This window comes from Hetaerina americana, unplaced genomic scaffold, assembly GCF_022747635.1.
Source record: "Hetaerina americana unplaced genomic scaffold, ioHetAmer1.1.p SCAF_227, whole genome shotgun sequence".
NCBI lineage: Eukaryota > Metazoa > Arthropoda > Insecta > Odonata > Calopterygidae > Hetaerina > Hetaerina americana.
The window spans coordinates 320,755-340,414 of NW_027286794.1; the positions used below are offsets into that span (position 1 = coordinate 320,755).

At 36.6% G+C, this 19,660-nt stretch overlaps 1 protein-coding gene across 1 annotated transcript in view; it reads left to right on the top strand.

Annotated features, from left to right (window-relative positions):
• LOC139689370 (integrin alpha-PS2-like) overlaps positions 1-18,723 on the top strand; it is a 195,741-nt gene extending 177,018 nt beyond the window's left edge. The window contains exons 16-22 of the mRNA XM_071586452.1: positions 753-999; positions 5,832-6,001; positions 6,116-6,294; positions 7,728-7,819; positions 10,538-11,062; positions 11,558-11,782; positions 13,331-18,723. Of these exons, the coding sequence (XP_071442553.1) occupies positions 753-999; positions 5,832-6,001; positions 6,116-6,294; positions 7,728-7,819; positions 10,538-11,062; positions 11,558-11,782; positions 13,331-13,426 (1,534 nt within the window). The 3' untranslated portion in view covers positions 13,427-18,723. The remainder of the gene's footprint in view (positions 1-752; positions 1,000-5,831; positions 6,002-6,115; positions 6,295-7,727; positions 7,820-10,537; positions 11,063-11,557; positions 11,783-13,330) is intronic.
• Positions 18,724-19,660: the final 937 nt, after the last annotated feature.

Here is a 19,660-nt window from a genome sequence, read left to right on the forward strand (position 1 = left end):
ACACAGACTGAGCAAAAATACATTTCTTTGTCTAACCTGAAACCCAAAACCTGGCATCTGACACTATGGAAACTTTCTTTAAGCTTGCATACTTCCAACCTCCCTTCATTCCATCCAAACTTCTATCCTATTCCTACCCCTTTCTTGCTTACCTAATGTTCTCTCTGATATCACACCCTTTAACAACATCTAGCTCTGATCAAATAATCTATCTTTCCTGCCTCCTTTCCTTGCCTATTACCTCTTCATTTGTTTTCCTATCTGTCCATTTTTCCAAATCCATCCTTTTCTACACCCGAGTTTCAAAATCCTCCAATTAGTACTTATCATTCTGCATAAAATGGCCACTGCATAAATCCCCATTCCATATGAGTTTTCATTAATCTTTTTTTAAAATCCTTTCTCATCATCCCTATCTTCAATGCCCTCCTTCTTGTGCAAGCTTCTTTGCCTAATGCAATTCTTCTTTTTCTTATGACCCAATTACTTTAACCATTATGTTCCCAAACACTTCCAAGATATATGAACTGTTTCACATCCTACCTTAATATTTAACTTAGCTTTTATATTTCTTGAAAACTGCACCACCTCTGTTTTGTTTACATTTATTCACTGACCATACCTGTACCATGGACTCAACAAAGCTTGTTGAAAAACTAAAGCTTGATCACCCGCAAACCTAACCGATTGTTCCATTAACATGAATTTGGGACACATTTTAACTTCCTGTTTGTTTTATTTTTCCATTTTAGAAGTGTCGCACGTTATTTGCTCGGATCTGATGAGCGATTGGAGTTTGATGTCCTGGTTCACAATGAGGGTGAGGATGCTTTTGAGTCAACATTCAACTTAAAGGTCCCAGAAGGCATAAACTACGTGAACATAGAGCGAATTGATGATTCAGAGAGGGAGATACCTGTGCAATGCTCTGCTCCATCCAGGCTCAACAACAACACTCTTCGCTGTGAAATTGGCAATCCTCTGCCTGGAAAGAAACTGGTAACGCTTCACTCTCACTGCTCTCCTCATCATTGACTAACTCCTCTAGATTTCAAGTTCCCAGGTTTTTTTACTTTTCAAAGCAACAATTTCAATCATTTGCCTTGACCAGGATGTAGCTGATGACTCCGTTAAAAGTTACTGTTGCGGCATCTCCCGCAGTTTCTTTAGAATTATTTACATTTTGTGTTCACGCATCTCTCTTCCGAATGATATTTTTTTTTGTTCCTTTCATTTCTTACTTATGTTTATTTACCATAAGATGTCATTTGATCTAAAGCAATTTATTCATATGATACTGTTGTTTGATGGTTTAGTCTGGTTGTATGAGTATTAAAATTTTTAGAATAACTTCCAATAACTAATTATATTAATCATTAAACTTATATTTAATTATAATAGTAATAAGTTTTGAAACCACTACCATTTTGGAATGCTGGATAATGTCAGAGAGGCACTTGACAGAGTGCCTGGACAGGGTTCATGCCTTCCAGTAAGCATACCACAACTGGCTAGGATGTGTGCTAGGTGCTAGCATGTGTGTGTTGATGCACAAGGGTGCTATTTTGAAGAATTTTTGTAATATTTACTTTAATCTACCGTAAAGATTTTTCCCGGAATTATTCTACCTATTAATGGCTATGTATTCCGAAAAAGGTAAAGGCTACATCATGTGAGGACTACAGGACGATAAGTTTGATATCCCACGCAGCTAAAGTTGTTCTCAGGATCATAAACAAAAGGATGGAGAGTAGGGCAAATGATTACTTAGGGGATGATCAGTTTGGGTTTAGGAAGGGGAGAGGTACGCGTGATGCCATTGCAGCAATGAGATTATTAATCGAGAGGAATATAGAACAGAACCAGGAGGTATTTGCCTGTTTTGTAGATTTCGAAAAAGTGTTCGACAGAATGAATTGGGAAAAACTAATGAGTATTCTGCAGAAAATAGGAATAGATTGGGGGGAAAGGAGGCTAATCTGCAACCTGTACATGTCTCGGACTGCTCAGGTGCGGGTGGGGAACAGGGAGTCCGGATGGGCAGGGTTGCCCATTATCACCGTTTCTGTTCAACCTGTATGTAGAGGAAATGATCAAAGAGGCATGGGAAGAACTGGAGGTAGGAATGAAAGTGGGTGGGGAATTCGTAAAATCAGTTAATTTGTCAATCAGCCAAGAGATTGCAAGCATTGCTGAATGAATTAAAAATTCAGTGCGACAGGTATAGGATGAGAATCAATATTAATAAAACAAAGTTTATGCGGTTTGCTAGAAAGAAAAAGGCTAAGTTGAACATTAAAATAGGAGGGCAAAAACTAGAGCAGGTAGAACAGTTTACGTATCTCGGTAGTGTTATGGACCAACACGGTCAAAGTAGTAGGGACTTAAGGAGAAGAATTGCGCTAGGCAAGGAGGTTTTTCCAAGGAGGAGGGAGTTGATGGGAGAGACGTTGAGTAAGGATATTAAGAAAAGACTCGTAAAAACTTTGCTATAGAGCATAGTTTGTACAGCGCGGAAATGTGGTCATTGAAGCAAGAGGATAGACGTAGACTGGAGGCTTTTGAAATGTTGGTGTGGAGAAGAATGGAGAAGGTGAAATGGACAGAGAAGAAAACACATGAGGAAGTACTTGGTATGGTGGGCGAAGAGAGGGGTTTGTTGGGAGAAATCCTATGGAGGCAGGAAAAGTGGATGAAGGGGGTATTGACCGGCAGTGGGATGTTGAAGACTGTAATAGAGGGGAGAATGTTAGGCAAACGAGGAAAGGGAAGGAACAGGATAGGGATGTTGGACGGGATGAAGGGAAGAAGAAAGTACTCAGAGATGAAGAGGGACCTAATATAGAATAGGATGCTGGATTTTGTGTTTTGTTAGGAGTCACAAAATGTTTTATTTAGTAGCTATGTCCATCCAAAAACCGACCTTAAGCGGTGGATTACCTAATAATAATAATAAATGGCTAAGTATGCACCAGGAAGAAAGGATGACTATGTATAGGTGGCATATATATCCAAATGCCTTTCCTATGAGTGCATAGTGCTATCCCTCATTTGAAAAATAAAAACACCTTGCATCACTCACCCAGGGAATTATACAGCCATCATGTGAATTACATGTTTGAGTCATCTCCATTGTACAATGGTAATTAGAAAAGTTCTCAGAATGGAATACCAGTAGAAATAGACAACTTACCTCTGTGAAGCTTTTATATTTTTCAATTTAGCCTCCCAGTACAGTAATTCACTCGGTTCAGCAATATTCTAATGTCTTGATTCCATCTCAAATAATAGATTACTTAAGGCATGCAAAGTACCCATCTACTTTGGCTGTTAGCTCTTTGTTTGAAGAAAATATCTGTTCCCTCAGTAAAATTTTGAGCTTGAGGAAGAGGTGGGAATCTGATGGCGTCAAATCAGGTATATAAGGTGGTTGTGGCGATTATTCGTATCTTAGTTCATGCATTTTTGCCATGGCTACGACACTTGTGTGTAGGTGCACATTGTCTTGATCAAAGATGACTTTCTTCCTTGCCAATACTGGCCTTTTTTCATGTATCGTTTGCTGTAGTTGGTCCAGCTGCCTTCTCACTGGACAATTCTACTCTTGCGTAGTATTGTCCAGTAGGGAGATAATCTCTCAGCAGAATCCCTTTTGCATCCCAGAAAACTGAAGCCATCACCTTTCTGGCAAATCTTATTGCATTCATTTCCTTTGGGGGGGGGGGGTGAATCAATATGTTCCCACTGATTTGACTGTTTTTTTGTCCCTGGGGTATAGTGGTGGGTGCAAAGTTTATTCGTGGTCTCAAACTGGTGGAGAATATCTTGTTGATTGTTCTTCAAACAGGTCATACTTTCTATTGTTTCAGGCTTCACTTCGTGGAAGTAATTGATATCCATTATTGAAATAGAAAGAAAGACTCGTACTTTTCCACAGATTTTATTATACGGCACAACGCGTTTCACCGACTTGCGGCATCATCAGGTACAAATTTGCAAAACAGACAGAGGAAGCATATATACCCTCAGGACAGAGTGGGGGCGGGGAGGGTTGGAAGGATTTGAGGGGGGTGGGGGCTCGCAGGTGCGTTGATGGATTGTTTTGACCATTTCCAGGCTAATTTCTCGGAGAGGAGTGGGGAGGGGTATGGGAATAATTGCTCATTACAAAGTGTCGTGTTGGGGTTCACCAAGTGCCTTCTAATCTCTAATTGCTCGAGAGCATCCATTTTTAATCCTTTTGGGAGTGTGTGTAAAATCTGTGGAAAAGTACGAGTCTTTCTTTCTATTTCAATAATGGAGGTCATACTTTGTTTGGAAATTTCCATTCTGTTACATTTGTGTTCCTGTGTCAAGATTTGCAGTACCCATGACCATTTCTCATATCCTATTCCACTGTTAAAATGTGATATGCCCATTCAGATGACATCCCTGCAGCTTCAGCAATTTCTTGCACTTCCAGCTGGCGATACTCCACAACTTGTTTTGCCCGACTACCACGTGGATCATCGTATAATGTGTCCCAACCAAACTTAGACTCGTTTCTCCACTTTGCAACAGTTGAATATGAAGGAGCAGAGTCCCCTGTCAGAGTGTTCTGAAAGTTGGCATGAATTGCCTTTGCTTTTGTACCTTTCTTTGCGAAGTATTTAATTACTGCTCAAATCTCAATTTTTTCATCTTCGCAAATCAATGCATGGGAACAACAACAGAGGGGCATCAGTGCCACATATCTCTTCCTAGAGCACTGATGCATTCAGGGTTTATTCATAAAGGATTACTTTGCGGGAAACTGGTTACACTAGCACTGACATCTGTTGGTGATTCCAAGAATATTTCTCACTACAAGCATGAGTTACTTTTCATGCATTTGAAAGTACAAATTTTTATTCTACAAAATTGTCGTCTCTTAATCAACTCATATAACATAGAGGAGACAATAATGTGAGAGGCTTTCCAAAGCCCTTAAAATGAGTTTGGAAAAGAAATTTTGCTTAAAGATTCCTCTTTACAGAAGATAGCCTCATTTTGTGTGCTCAAGAATGTCTATTTTGCAGAATTGAGTTCTTAAAATATAATCATTATTGATGAACATTGTTTTTAACAAAGAATTTTAATGCTCCAATAAAATTTTTGATTTTATGACTTAAGGAACAGTTCTAATTTTGGATTGATTAGCTAGCCCAAGAGAAGAAAACTATGTATAGCATCAACAGAGCATATGTCATAAGATAAGGTCATACCTTATGATATCAATAAAGTAAGGTTGATTTGTGTGAGAATTGTTTCATTGAATGAAAAAGGAGTGCAGAAAACCTTAGTGAAAAGTAAGTCAGATAGAATGTTACGGTCAGCATTGATCGAGATCAGTTTTAAGAATAAGTCATCTATTATTACTTATGGTTAACTACTCTTAAATTGACATAAGATTTCTGGCATGCCCTCAGCATCTCTTATTTTTCAACATGCTCAAATAGAGATAGAAAAGCTGATCCAATAAAGTTTGAATGTAAAATATCCTAAGATGGCCATTTAGAAGTCTTTAACCAAGTTCTTCTCTTGCTCCATCTAGCAGTTCACTGTTGGTCCTTTGAACCAAATTCAACTCTCACTTGTCACTTTGCATGGTAGTGTACATATTATGTCTTAAAGGTTTTGCATTTTAAAGTTGACTTGAATTATTAAATGTAACATTGAAGGGCTCAAGTCAGAAGAATTCATTGTGTATTCAAAGCATGTTTCCCTTACCACATATGAACTGTGTATTTAGTGTAGGAATCCTGAACTATACTCATGTTCTGCTGATTCATTGAAACATTTTTATTTTCCAGGTGCATTTCAAAGTGCTCCTTCAGCCATTCTACAGGGAAGGAATGAAGCCAAGGTATGAGTTTCAGATGGCTGTCAATAGTACAAATCCTGAGGAGGTGTCCTCCCTCAGCGACAATTCCAAGCAACTCACCATTCCAATCTGGGTGGAAACTGACCTGATAGTGCAAGGGTAAGTTTTCTGAGTGCAGACTTCTACATCTCTTTACAACTGAATATTTCATGCATGTATGGCCCTTTGTGGTCATTATGAGTATTTTAACCAATCTCATTCTTCATATTACAGGTCATCAAATCCACCTGATCTTCATTACAATGTTTCCCATTATGGCGATGACAAGAACATCACCCATGAGGCAGACATTGGTCCACAAATTGTCCATATCTATACGATAAGAAACAAAGGCCCTTCAGATATTCTTGAAGCAACTGCATACATCTTGTGGCCCACATATATATTAGGAGGTATGAATAAGGTTATTTTTCCCTGCAGTCTAATGTCACTTCTGGTGTCCTATCATTCCAAAGGTGAATCAGAAAGTGAAATGTGAGAAATTCCTTTTAATTTTGGAGGTACATGGTTATTTCTTGGGGATCATGTGGAATGTGCACCTTTCTTGGTTAGGTTGGATTAATGGCTTTTCAAACGCAGCCTTTTGTAATGAGAAGACTTGGGAAATGTTTTCTCCTGAAAGTATTGGTTTAAAATGGGAAAAAACAAACTTTAGGCACCGAGCCTTCTAATCACGATAGAGACCGGTTGACACTCTTAATAATCAAATTGCCAGTGTGTATTTTTCAGAAGAGGTATTTGGGTAAATTAAATGACTTTCATAATAATATATGATAATAATGTAAAAGGGAGAATTGTGTGAATAAGGGAAAATTGATGAAAAACTCAAATATTTTTTCTCATAATTTATTGAATACAAAAGGGACATGTGTTTTTATGCTATATTTTTCCATGCAGTTTCCAAAGGGTAAAAGTATTCCAGCACAGTGAAAATTCATGGATACCTTCAGAAAATCCCTGGCTTCAACTGTTTAAATGGCCCAGGCATCACTGGTCAGTGTGTCTAATCTGACTGAGGAGAGTCTGTTAGAAGAGTGACACTGTTGAGGACTTCCTAGTCCACATGTAAACCTCCTGGCCTGACATGCATGCATTGCCATACTGAACTATCATTTGTCAATGACTATCGAATCCTTTCAACCTTTACCTATTTGATGAACGAATGATGGAATTCAGTTGCTCTCTGGTACAAGTTGAAGGCCAAGCTGGCACAGTCTTTTTGCTATTTTTGCATTCATAAATCATGCTTTCAGCTGGGGTCATTTATTTGCTCTTTCAGGATAATGCAAAGTTCTGTTTCAATTAATTTAGGTCTCCATTTGCCATATCCTCCAATAAAACTGGAGTGAAGTTGATGTAATAGGCACTCAGAACCTTAGGTCTATAGTCAATTGGAAAATCCTTGTAAAAATAATTTAAAAAAACCAACATAAGGATTGTGATAAAACAAATGAGACTGAAATGTTCCAAAGATTTTCAAACTATGCTAGTCGGCCCTTTCTTGCAAATTTAAAGTGATAACAGCAGCATTGAGCATAACAGAGGTTATAATTAATAAATTGTCCCATAATGGTGCATCCTTTTGCTTTTGTGGGATCCTCTTCAAAGCAACCATGAGCATCCCTGTTGTAAACTAATGGAATGTGAACATAGCATTTTGAATTATTAGCACACTTTTAAGGTTTATGCATGATTTTATAGTCTACATCAAGTTACAAACTAAGGGTTTCTAAACAGATTATAAAGTAGCATGTTAATGTATTCCCAATGTAGGTAATAATCCTAGTGTAAAAATTGCTTAAAATGTTTGCTTGTATGTTTGCAGGTGAAAATTTGTTGTACCTCCTTGAGCAGCCTCAGGTTGAGGGTCCCATAAAATGTTTTCCAGGCCCACATGTGAATGAACGGAAGCTTATTGTGAGTAGGCGACTTTTGTCGTATGCTGTTCTGCTAAAATTTTAATATGGAGTATTTCATATCAAAAGTTTACAATTGTTGTGTTTAAGCTTCATATATAATGGATAGCAGTTGTACTCACTTATTGCCCCATGAGCTGCTAAAATTAATGCAAGGGGCGCACTAAATGCAGTGATTTCAGTTGTACATTACCTACTCTCTCTAAGCTGAATAATTCTTGTGCTATGTGTGTATATTTTTGTATTTGCCGGAATTCAAGGAGCACTTTGGTATTTACTATTCTTTTCTATCTCTAAACGTAACAGAATATATTGCTCTTAAATTATGATAGTATCTAAAAACAGGGATTAATACCTGTCAAAAGTATTGCCAGGTATCAGGCATTCTAGCTATTAATAATTACTATGAATAATTTATTTTTCTCAGCTAAGTTGGATGAATAATAATTTAGGATAAATGAAAAAATTATATTACCTACCCATAAAAATCTTTATAAAGTAACCACAAAAATCTCTAAATTAAAAAGTGCAGTGTATGAAACGTTTTCATATCTCTCCTTCTGGATACTTATGTCAATTGAAAGCAAGAAAGAACATTAATTATTTGGGTTGACCTTAAGAGAACAAGTTGAGCTGAATTTTCTGGATGTTGAGGGAACTACCATAGAGATAATAAAAAACCCATGATATAGAGATGGATGACAGAAAACGAATGCGTGAGATGACTAATTCTATACTTATATTGATTGGGGAGTAAATAGTGTGATGCAGGAGGCATTTAAAGTACTTAATTGGGCAATGAGAAATTTAAAAGGAAGTACTGAAGCCACAAAAGAGAAAGCATATAAGGTCCTCCCTACCCTGTAATACTCATCCATATTATAGGATCTTTTAGAGTGAGATAAGTACTTGGAAAGTACATAAGGTCAGATAGTGTGATGGAAATGTTGAGTATTCTGAAATGGAAAGTTGATTCTGGTAAAACCCTATCATGGTTGCTTTAGTTGCTTCTGAGGTAGAGGAATCATTCTAGTAGATCTCCTTTTACAGCAGATGTTTTCTCATAGCAAAACATCTGCTGTGGGATGTTCTCCACTTTATATTAGGTTCATTTATATTTTTAGGAAGGACACTCAGTGCTTTGCATTGACATGAGCAACATGTGCATGAGGGGTGCAAAACAATTTGGACATGAGAAGCAATTTACCAAATGGGTGCCATGATTGGTCAGTTAATTGAAAATTGAATTTTTGGATATTTTCCAATGATGATTCACAGCTGTTTCAGCAAAATCTACAAGACTTTAGGCATGATTTCATTGCCTCGGACAACCAGTACTACATTCCTGAAACCAAGAAACAGTGCAAGCAGTGGGATGCCAATTGGGGTATCAATGCCATAGAAGGCAAAGACTGTTCCTTTGGCTGGAACTATTTTTTTGGGATTTGCAGGGAATATTCTTCATTTACAATTTGGAAAACGTCAAGCATAAATGAACAGGTGCATAGTAAAATATCACCATTAAACCATTTGAAAAACCAAGCTGTAAAAAATAGTCAGTCAATGCTAGGTCCACAAAGAAGTACTTTTCCATCATAGTAATGCAGCTCTGCAGATGTACCAGCATAATTGATGTAGTTACAGTTCCAGCTCAGTCCCCACTGCCCCCCTGTTCACCAGATTCTGCTCCCTCAGACTTTGACCTGTTCTCAAGGTTTAGGAAATGGCTGTGGCAGGAAGGAGATTTCATTCTATTGAGGAGGGGGTTGAAGAAAGAAATCCATGCTTTTGCAAGTTTAAAAAATGTATTATTTGGAAGGGATCAATAAAATGGAGCAGCATTGATAAAATACATGATTTATGAGCAGTAGTCTACCAGTTAAGGTAGTTTTTGGTAAGGACCAAGTACTGAAAAACTTCCTAGCCATACCTCGCATGAAGTTGAACGCATGATGTGCTTTACAAGGCTTTCATGAGATTGCAGCCATGAAAACCTTGCCCTTCTCGCTGCTGGGCATGACACACGGCCAATTGAGCTGAGCCCCGTAGTTGCCAGGGCTCATATTCTGGATACCGTCCATCATTATGCTCTTGGGAATGATAATTGAGGTGGTTTCCTGTTGCCTTCTTCAATAGTGTTTTTAACGTGACACCATCACTTACTGGCCGCCCCACTGGAGTCAGATGCCTTTGCAGCCAATTCACTGAGGAACAGATGCTGCGTTTCATCTGGCTCATAAACTTTGACCTATCTGGCAAGGGTAGCCCTTCCAGCAGCAATTATAATTGCTCCTGCCAAGACAGCGCCAAGGATCATTGGAATGCACAAGCCCTTCCAATACGTCAAGTTAGAATGGAATGGAAAATATGGCACAAAATTTTTAATTAGGAATTAAGTTTGTACAAGCCTAGATGAAGACCATGTTGAAAAATAAAAATGGTTTATCCTGAAAAGTGAAGTAGTTTTCAAATTATCTAGGGGCATTCAAAGTACTCTGCACTTGTTCTTTGTGTTGATTATAGAAAAATCCTATCAGGGTATGTTTAGTTGCTTCTGAGGTAGAGGAATCATTTTATTTGTTCCTTTGCTCAAAGTAGAGAGAGATGTTTTCTTCTTCATATAAGGTATTGGCTATATTTAAAAGAGATAAATGTCATCAAATTTGCATTATTCTTATTCAGGGTGTCATAGATTAAATATTTTAATATTTTGTTTCAGCTTGACCGTAAAAAGAAATACTTGGAATCGCAAAGATTTGCTTCTGAAGAAATTTCCAGTTCCGGGGAGAAAGCTGGAAGCGGAGGGGGCGAGAAGGTCCAAATAGGGTCCTCGAATGAAGTCGTTTCTCGAGAGGAGTCCTCTTCTGAGAATGGTGGAAGGAGGAGCGGGGGTCACTTGAAGAAGAGCTCTTGGTCGGAGACGCACAGCTCATCATCCTCTGGTACTGGCAGCAAGTCATATTCCAGTTCCTCGTGGTCTTCTTGGTCATCGTCATCAGGAGAGGAGAGGGTTGGTGGGGGTGGGAGGGAAGGGAGGCGGAGGAGGTCTCAGTCCCCCTCTCCAGCCCCACAGCAGTCCCTGTCTCAAGGGACACTCATCGCCTCCGAGGAAGAGTTGGCTAAAGCCCTACGCTGTGGCCCAACCAACTGCACACGCTACCACTGCACTGTGGGCCCATTGGCCAAGGACGACACGGCCTCGATTGCACTGAGATCTCGTGTGGATGTAAGGACAATGAAAAAGGTGAGGTCCCCAGCACATTTGGGTTGCATAAAATGTCAGTCATGTATTGGTAAGCAGCTGTATTTTGCTGCATACTATATATATAACATATATATATATATATATATATATATATATATATATATATATATATATATATATTTATTTATTTATTTATTTATTTATATGTATACTATATATATACTATATATGTAGTCATTACTTCTATGACTTCAGTCATTACTTCTATTTCTTCCGATGAAGACAGACCTGAATTCTGTCGAAATGATCAAGAAATAACGTGTGAGTGATCTTTTTACGTGTTCTTATATTGTTTGTTGCTGCATCCTGAGAGAACTTTGTAATTTTCACCAAACTTTATTATGGCACCAATGGATTTTGGTGACCCCTTTAATGTTTTTTCAATTCCTCATGCCTCAAAATGTCTCTTGATCATTGTAAGTTTTAAAGCAAAAAGTGTGATTATTGTGGGATATTATTTTGCCCTTCTCTTAGCTGGGTGCCCAAAGTGTGATGGTGTCCTCCATGCTAGCATCGCAAGTGACCCGTCTTCCTCAAATTGGAGCTCCAGATTACATAAATGTTCGAACACATGAGGTGGTCACGAAGCTAACTCCTACTGATGGAGAGAGGGGAGACATTGTGCCGTGGTGGGTTGTGGTACTTTCAGCTTGTGCAGGAACAATCATTCTTTTGCTCCTCATATTTCTGTTATGGAAGGTAAGAAATAGTGAAAGGTATTTGTGCTCCAAAGAGATTAAATTAGTAATGGTTTGCATAGAATGTAGATGGTATTTTGTCTCAAACTTAATTTTTCCTATTTTGGTCAGCTTAGTTTTTTTAAATGAATCCTTAAACTCAAATTTTAAACACATTTTTATGGGTATGATTGCAAACATATTTCCATGAAGTCTAATAACTAAACTTCAAATCTCAGCAAAACCAAATATTATTATTGGGTCGTCTACCAGATAAGGTAGGTTTTGGATGGACACAACTACCTAATAAATATTATGTTTCTCCTTACAAAAGCAACCCAATATTCTACTCTACAACAAGTCCCTCTTCATCTTTGTATCCTTTTATTCCATCAAACATCCCTATCCTATTCCTTGTTTGCTCAAGATTCTCCCTTCTATTGCAGTATTTATTATCCTACTGCCGATCAATATGCCTTACATCCATTTTTCTTGCCTCCTTTTGATTTCCTTCAACAAACCCCTCTCCTCCCACACCATACCCAGCACTTCCTCATTTGTTCTCCTTTCTGCCCACTTCACCATCTCCATCTATCTCCATACCCACATTTCGAATGCCTCAACTTTACACTTCTCATTCCTTCAGTGACCATGTTTCAGCGCTGTATATAATTATGCTCCATATCAGAGTTTTGACAAGTCTTTTCTTAACATCCTTACTCAATGTCCCAGTTATCAACTCCCTCCTCCTTGTGAAAGCCTCTTTGCCTAGCACAATTCTTCCCTTCACGTCCCTACTACTTTGATCATTTTGGTCTAAAACAATTCCACGCTTTTAAATTTTTCCACATGCTCTAATTTTACCCTCCTATTTTAATGTTAAGCTCAGTCTTTGTCCATTATTGAAATAGAAAGAAAGACTCGTACTTTTCCACAGATTTGTGGAAAAGTACGAGTCTTTCTTTCTATTTCAATAATGGATATCAATTACTTCCACGAAGTGAAGCCTGAAACAATAGAATATACTCAGTCTTTGTCTTTATGGAAAATTTCTTATCTTCATTTTATTTATATCGATTCTCATCCCTTATCTATCGCACTAAATTTCCAATTCACTTAGTAATGCTTGGAAACCCTTGACTGACAGACTAGAGCTTGGTCATCAGCCAAACTAACTGATTTTACAAATATCCTGCCGACTTTCATTCCTATCTCTAGTCTTTCCCATGCCTCTTTTAATCATTTCCTCCACATTGCACAGCACAGCTAAATCCAAATATAAAGAATTAAAATTTAGTCTGGATCAAATAAATAGTAGCCGTATTCTTATATTAAGATATTGTAGTAGTTTTAATTTGACACAATGAGTCAAGTATGCATAATTAAATTTAATGGATATATTTAATAATTAATTATACACATTTGTCTAATTGTTTAAAGTCAGCTATTTATACAAGAATCAGTCCACTTAATGTATAATTTATTTTTATAAGACTAAGTGTGGTGTGTGTGAGATGACAATTTTTACTTTGAAATAGTACATGATCCACCTGCAACTATTTGTTTCCAGTGTGGATTTTTCAAGAGAAACAGGCCGTCAGATGCTCCAGAGAAGGAACCGCTCAATCGCAACGGGCACTTCCAACCTGGAGATGAAGCTCTCTGAGGAGTGTATTAATCCTTGTGTGCTCAACTATTCTCTCATTGTGGTCTACCACATGCATGGATATATTTAAGAGGTTTCATAAACCTGAATTTAATTACCTGAGTGAGCAGAAAGGAAGAAAAAAGGTGTGGAGGACTGTGTAAGCTCAAGTGATGAGTAACTCTGGGATGAGAAATGATGGCGTAAGGTAGTTCCTGGTGGTGAGAAAAAATCAGTGCAACTGTTTGTAGATAATAATTGTTGACTATTCACATGCTTGATTGACCGTATTGGTTTTGAGAGAGCATCCTGATGCTCAGAATGAATTGCAGAACAGAAGAAGTGATTCCAGGTAAGGAATACTCTAGGTTTTTGAGTGGCTAATTCAGGTGAGAGATTAGATCGTGTCAAGAATGGTATATGCTTGACCAAGCAAGTACCATTGAACATTGAACTCTAGATTATATTTGAAATTTGTGATTTGGTGCTCTCATCCAGCTTGAGGTTCAATGTAGATTAGATTTCTTACTTTGAAAACAACAATGCCAGAAAGTGACTGCTTTAGGCTGCCTTTGCCATTTTGGAGACCAACTGAATGTTTTGTGTTCTTTTTCATCTTCAAAAAATCACTCTTTCATGGCATTTCGGCTATCATAGCAACTAAAGTTTCTGTAGAAGTGACAATAGTCTATGTAGTTCTTGCTGACCAATGTGTAAAACCAAATGTGCCTGTGTTAGATGACCATGCTGAGTACATTGGCCAAAGTCCAATTCTAAGGTACACCATTCAGCATGGGGTCAACTTGTAAAGAGGAGGAATGGAGAGAGAACCCCTCTTTACTAATAATTGTAGTGAATTTAATTGGGAAAACATTCATCAACTGCACCAATAGTTTTTGAACTCTCAGCCTTTCCATCAGCTAAACCCTATTCATTAATGTAGTAAGACGGCATGAAATCACATTATTGACCTTTGATCAAATTCACTTGGTGGAATAACATGAAAATACCATCTTGGTTAAAATATGTGATGACAGTTAAGGGTGAATTGCTGGTGACAAGACAAGTAGTTGGACATTTGGCTGCAAATTCTAGGAAACAGCGGGAGATGCCTCTTTGACGGAGTCATCTGCTAATATGCATTTCAATGCAATAATTTCAGAATGTAAAAATCTTTTGCCTTAACGGGAATTCGAATCCGAATCCCTCGTCCTGTGTGTAAAATGACTTACATAAACTTTTTGATACTCTTATACATTTCTGTAGCTATGCGTGAAAAAGTTGCAAATGAATACTTCTTTGTTACATTTTTCCCTACTGATTTGACACTAGGAAAAGAATTATTATTTTCATGGATAACATCTTCCTTGTGAGAAAGGCAACAACAAATGAATGTTTCGCTTTATTCTTCCTTCTTGGCAAAAGATTGTTGTCTGAGAGCCGTGGAGAATTGTGTAAGGATACTGTGCTATGTATTGAAATGTATTCAAATTCATGTTGAACATGCATGATGAATTTAAATAGATTTGAATTTACACACAATTGTCCCACTCACAGTATGGATATGTGTGTGTGTGTGTGCATATGGGATATAATGATAACTGGTACGATTTTTTTACAGTTCAGAAATTGAATTGGTCATTTTTCAATGTGAATCTAACCCCAAAATTGTTTTTCACAGATATGTAAATATTTTATCATCTAACTAACTTTCTCAAATTCATTATTAATTTGAAATTTAATCAGTTTATGTAATGATAATTGAACTTTGAAATACTTCGCATTTTGTAACAATGAATTTAACATGCGCAACAGATGTTGTTGTTACGGTTGCTTTTAGTCTCATGATAAATAATGTTACACTTTTATTAAATCAGAAGATGGGGATTCTTGATTTGATCTTTTAATGAAATTAGTTAGCCTGAAGTTATTTGTAAATCCTTTCATTCACCTCCTTCCATATTAGTCTCATGTCCTGTGTCTTGAGAGAAATCTCAACCTTAGAGATCTATTATGTTGGGGAAGAATTGGGTTTCACTGGGAAGTGATCTTTTGCCAAAACATCTAAAATTGCAAGTGTAAATGTAAAATAAGCACTACAAGAAAGTAAAAATAAAATGAGTTTGGTTAGCATTTCCACTTCAGAAGAATAAATCATAATCCACACCCTGTTCTTGCCTGGACTGACAGTAAGAAAAAATGTCAATTTCCCAATGAGCCATTTGCCAATAAGCATGTTGTCAATAAGCCCTTAATGTGCCTACTATTTGAAATCCATGATTTTTTATCAATGGCACAAATATGAAGTTTAGAGTACTGCATTGATTGAATTGATCTCTCATGGCTAGCAGTATTGAATGAATGAAATGACTCCAATAGCCATAAACAGTTTACCTTTCTGAAGGAAGGGGAAAAAGCATTAAATAAAAGCATAATTAAAATAAAAACAAAGCATAAAATGAGGTTAATTGGCTGGATTGAATTTGAAGAAGGCTACTTTATGGCTGAGATACGCCAACTCATATTCACCTTTCTCATCCCTCACCTTTTTTACCCATTACCCCATCCTCAGACTTGTGGCGTTTGCCAACTAACCTCATTTGTGCTTTGTTTTTATTTTAAATACTTTTTTCCCCCTTCCTTCAGAAAGGTAAACTGTTTACGGCTATTGGAGTCATTTCATTTATTCAATTAGAGTTCTATGCTTAGCGTTATGCTCTTGTCACTACCTTTCAGTGCATTATCTTGAACAAGTCCAATTCCATGAGGTATTATGAACACCATTGTAAAGAATTTAGGATGACATATGCCCTGTTTTCATATCATTTTCCATTTTTGATGATTAATACATGCAAAAATGACAATTTCTAATACAAATATATGGAAGCCTCTTCTTATTAAAAGATTCTTATTAAAGATTAATCTTTAAATTATTGGCGATCCAAGATTAGTCCAGTTTGAATGTAAATTGATGGCATAAAACTATTATTTTTGTCATTAAATTGTCATGTGCTTGTGGTTATTTAATTTGATTATCATACTAACTCTGTTTGAGCTCTATAGTTGGTCATCCAATTTCTCATAAGAGACTGATGTAAGATCTTCATAGTGCCCTGAGGAACACCCTCTTACTCAGTGCCTCAGTGTAATGCGGAAAGTGCCCTGGTGCAATTAATTCATTTTTGCTGCAGAGTGATAATTTGAAAACAAATCAGAAAATTTCATAATTGTGCCGGAAAATTTGGTTAATTCTCATGATTAAGTTTTGTTGATCAATCAATCAATTATTCATGAGTCGAGTAATAGATAATTCGACTTTCTCTTTTCAAAACGAGGTATATTTGACTTTTCCAAGTTTGGTTTGGAAAGGTAACTAACTCTCCAATAGATTGATCATAAATTTCCTATTGATAAATGTTTTGGATGTGGTTAGGCATGGCATTTATTATACTAATGGTTAGTGCATACAAAATAATCAAAAGTGAATCTCAAAAAACATGTTTAAATGTTGTTGGTACATACATATCCACATCCATCTTTATGAGCTCTTCAAGGGTGAAGTAAATAATAATAATAATTTTAATTGCTTAAGGATTTGTGTACAAAAGCAATATAGGAAAGTGTAATATAAAAACGAAATTTAGAGCATTCATATTCAGAGAAAGAATAAAAATATGCATTTTTTTCACAAATAAATAGCATACAATATATAAAAAGCCATCCAAACATAGGCTATACTTTGGATATTCTGTTTCATTTTATCAATAATTAATTCAGACATGCTGTAATAATTTTTCTCAGTTAGGAATTTTTCATTTGTCTTTTGAACTAAGTTATGTCTGTTGTGTCTTTGTATTTCTTTGTTAATTTATTATATAGGTTTAGTCTAATTGACTTTGGTCCTTGGCTTGCAGCTTTAGTTCCATTGTATTTTATGTACATGTTTGATTGGGTTCTGGTATGGTGCTGTGGTAGTGAGATTTTGCATTGAAGTCTGACAGATGCCGTTTCATATAGTTTACTGTGGATAGAATGAATATGGTTGGTGCGTAGATCATGAAAGATTGGATGGGGAGATGAAATTTGGGGGTTTAGATGTAATGGGATGTGAATGGTCTCCTTTTACAGTTAAAATATGATGCAGGAGAAAGAAATGATACTATATGTAATATTGGAGTAGATAATGCCTAGAGTTTTTGGAGTAGATAGCATGCCTTTGCTCACTGTTTTCTTCAAAGTTCTTTGGAAGAAACATGCAGAAGTTAATTTTCCTGTAAGGCAGTTCCCATGGGTCCCCCATGTCAAGTTTGGATGGCAAGATAGCATGGATGCCAACAAATTTTGTGGGAATGGTAAATTATACATATACACTCATGTATATTTTGGCTATTCTCTGTTGTAGAAGGTCTGGTTTGGGATTAGTTAAGAGAGAAATGTATTCCGTGGGATTTTTAATTTTTCAGTTTCAGACTAATTTCTTACAACGGTGTATTGGAATCCTACCCTTGGTGCATCTTCATAGGATATATTTCCACCCTAAGGGGTGGAATAAATTTTCACCCCTTTTATATGACACTGCACCCTTTACACATAGTTGAATATACACCCTTCCACATAAGGTCTAGGCTAGAATTTGATTGCATTCCCAGGAAACCCTTGCCATTCCTAGGGTTGAAAAAATTTTGGTTGAGTCAAACTGCCAAACTGTCTTATGTAAATGCAAAAACAATTTTATTTTATTGATTCAACTGATTAACTTTTTATCAGATCTTAGGTATGCTTTAGATTTTTTTAATGGATTTATTAGTGTACTTGGAATTTGTGTGGTTGAAAAATTTTGTGTGGTTGTGGAATATTTTCTATTATGTATTTATATAGTGCTCTTTGCGTATAGGGTGCAATTTTATGTCCTGAATTGCCGATAAGTTTCTGCTGTATATAGCTGAAGTGCAATGCTGCATATAACAGCTTCACTAAATTGCACCCTATGTCCTTACCTACATATTATTTATTTATTCATAAAATAATTTTAGTTTGACTTAATCTGAACATAAATCAATTTCCATATCCTTAATGCTACCAACATGTATTTAATGTCCACCTCAAACAATTCCAAGTAAGAGAGGCAAATATGTGTATAAGAAATCTTTGACAGGATGTTTACATGCCCATAAAAGGTGAGGAAAGGTAATATATTATGATCAAAGTTATAATATTCAGTACAGCAGTTTTCATTGTATTCATTCATCAGCCCTAAGAGCATTGAGCATTAATGTAGCTTCTTGACTTCAATGATTAAATAAATGTGTACTTTTGAATGATATTATTTCGCCTGAGCTACCTCTAGCAACTGGATTTCTCATGTACCTTAGATTAGTACTAAATTTTAGCAATAATTATATTTATGACTGCCATTTTCTTGTGAACGGTAAAGATGGCATTTCTGTAATTGATGCCTAAGAGAAGAGTAAGTAGTGAAGTGGCCAAACCTCATAATTTCAAAGCTGAGGGAAACACTTTTTACTCCCAAGAGGAAATCAGAAAATATGACCTTAAAGTATTTGGTTGTTGAATAAACTAAAAGATTGAAATTGAATAGAGCCCCATATTTCAAGAGAAAAATCTCAATGACATCTTAAACCATGGCATCACTCAGTGAAGCAGCCTCATGGCCTGGCAAAATTGCCATTTCAAAATTTTGACCTGCATTAAATGTAATCACTTCAGCCACAAGCTGCTCCTGAGCCAAAACTAAAAATGGATTGCTAAAGTCTAAAAAAAGTGATCCCACCACATGATTGTAATTGGATTGGTCCTTTTCCTTCGATCAACTGAGCTAACATTTAATGAAGTATGTGCAATGTATGTTGTAGGAGTAGATAATGGCTGCAGCATGATGTATTTTGATTTAAATCTGCTTTCATTTTCCCCTTTTTTGTTGAAATGGCTAGAGTGGATTTGTCTCTTTCTTGAATTCTGGAATTCATTTCTGTAAACACTCACAGAAGTGATGATATGCTGAAACAGCAATAGGTATGTTAATGAATACCTATTGCATGCATTTTTCACAAAAAATATATTGCCAAAGGATTAAAATGAAATCTTTTTTGATTAAGACCCATTGAAGTGGCAAAAGGGATAAATAATTATTTAAGGCCAAACTGACTCATTATTCACAAAATCCTTTATGAATTAAGATGGCTGCTATTGCCTTGTGTCTTAGTGCAAAGTACTCTTGGATAATTGTTGGTATTG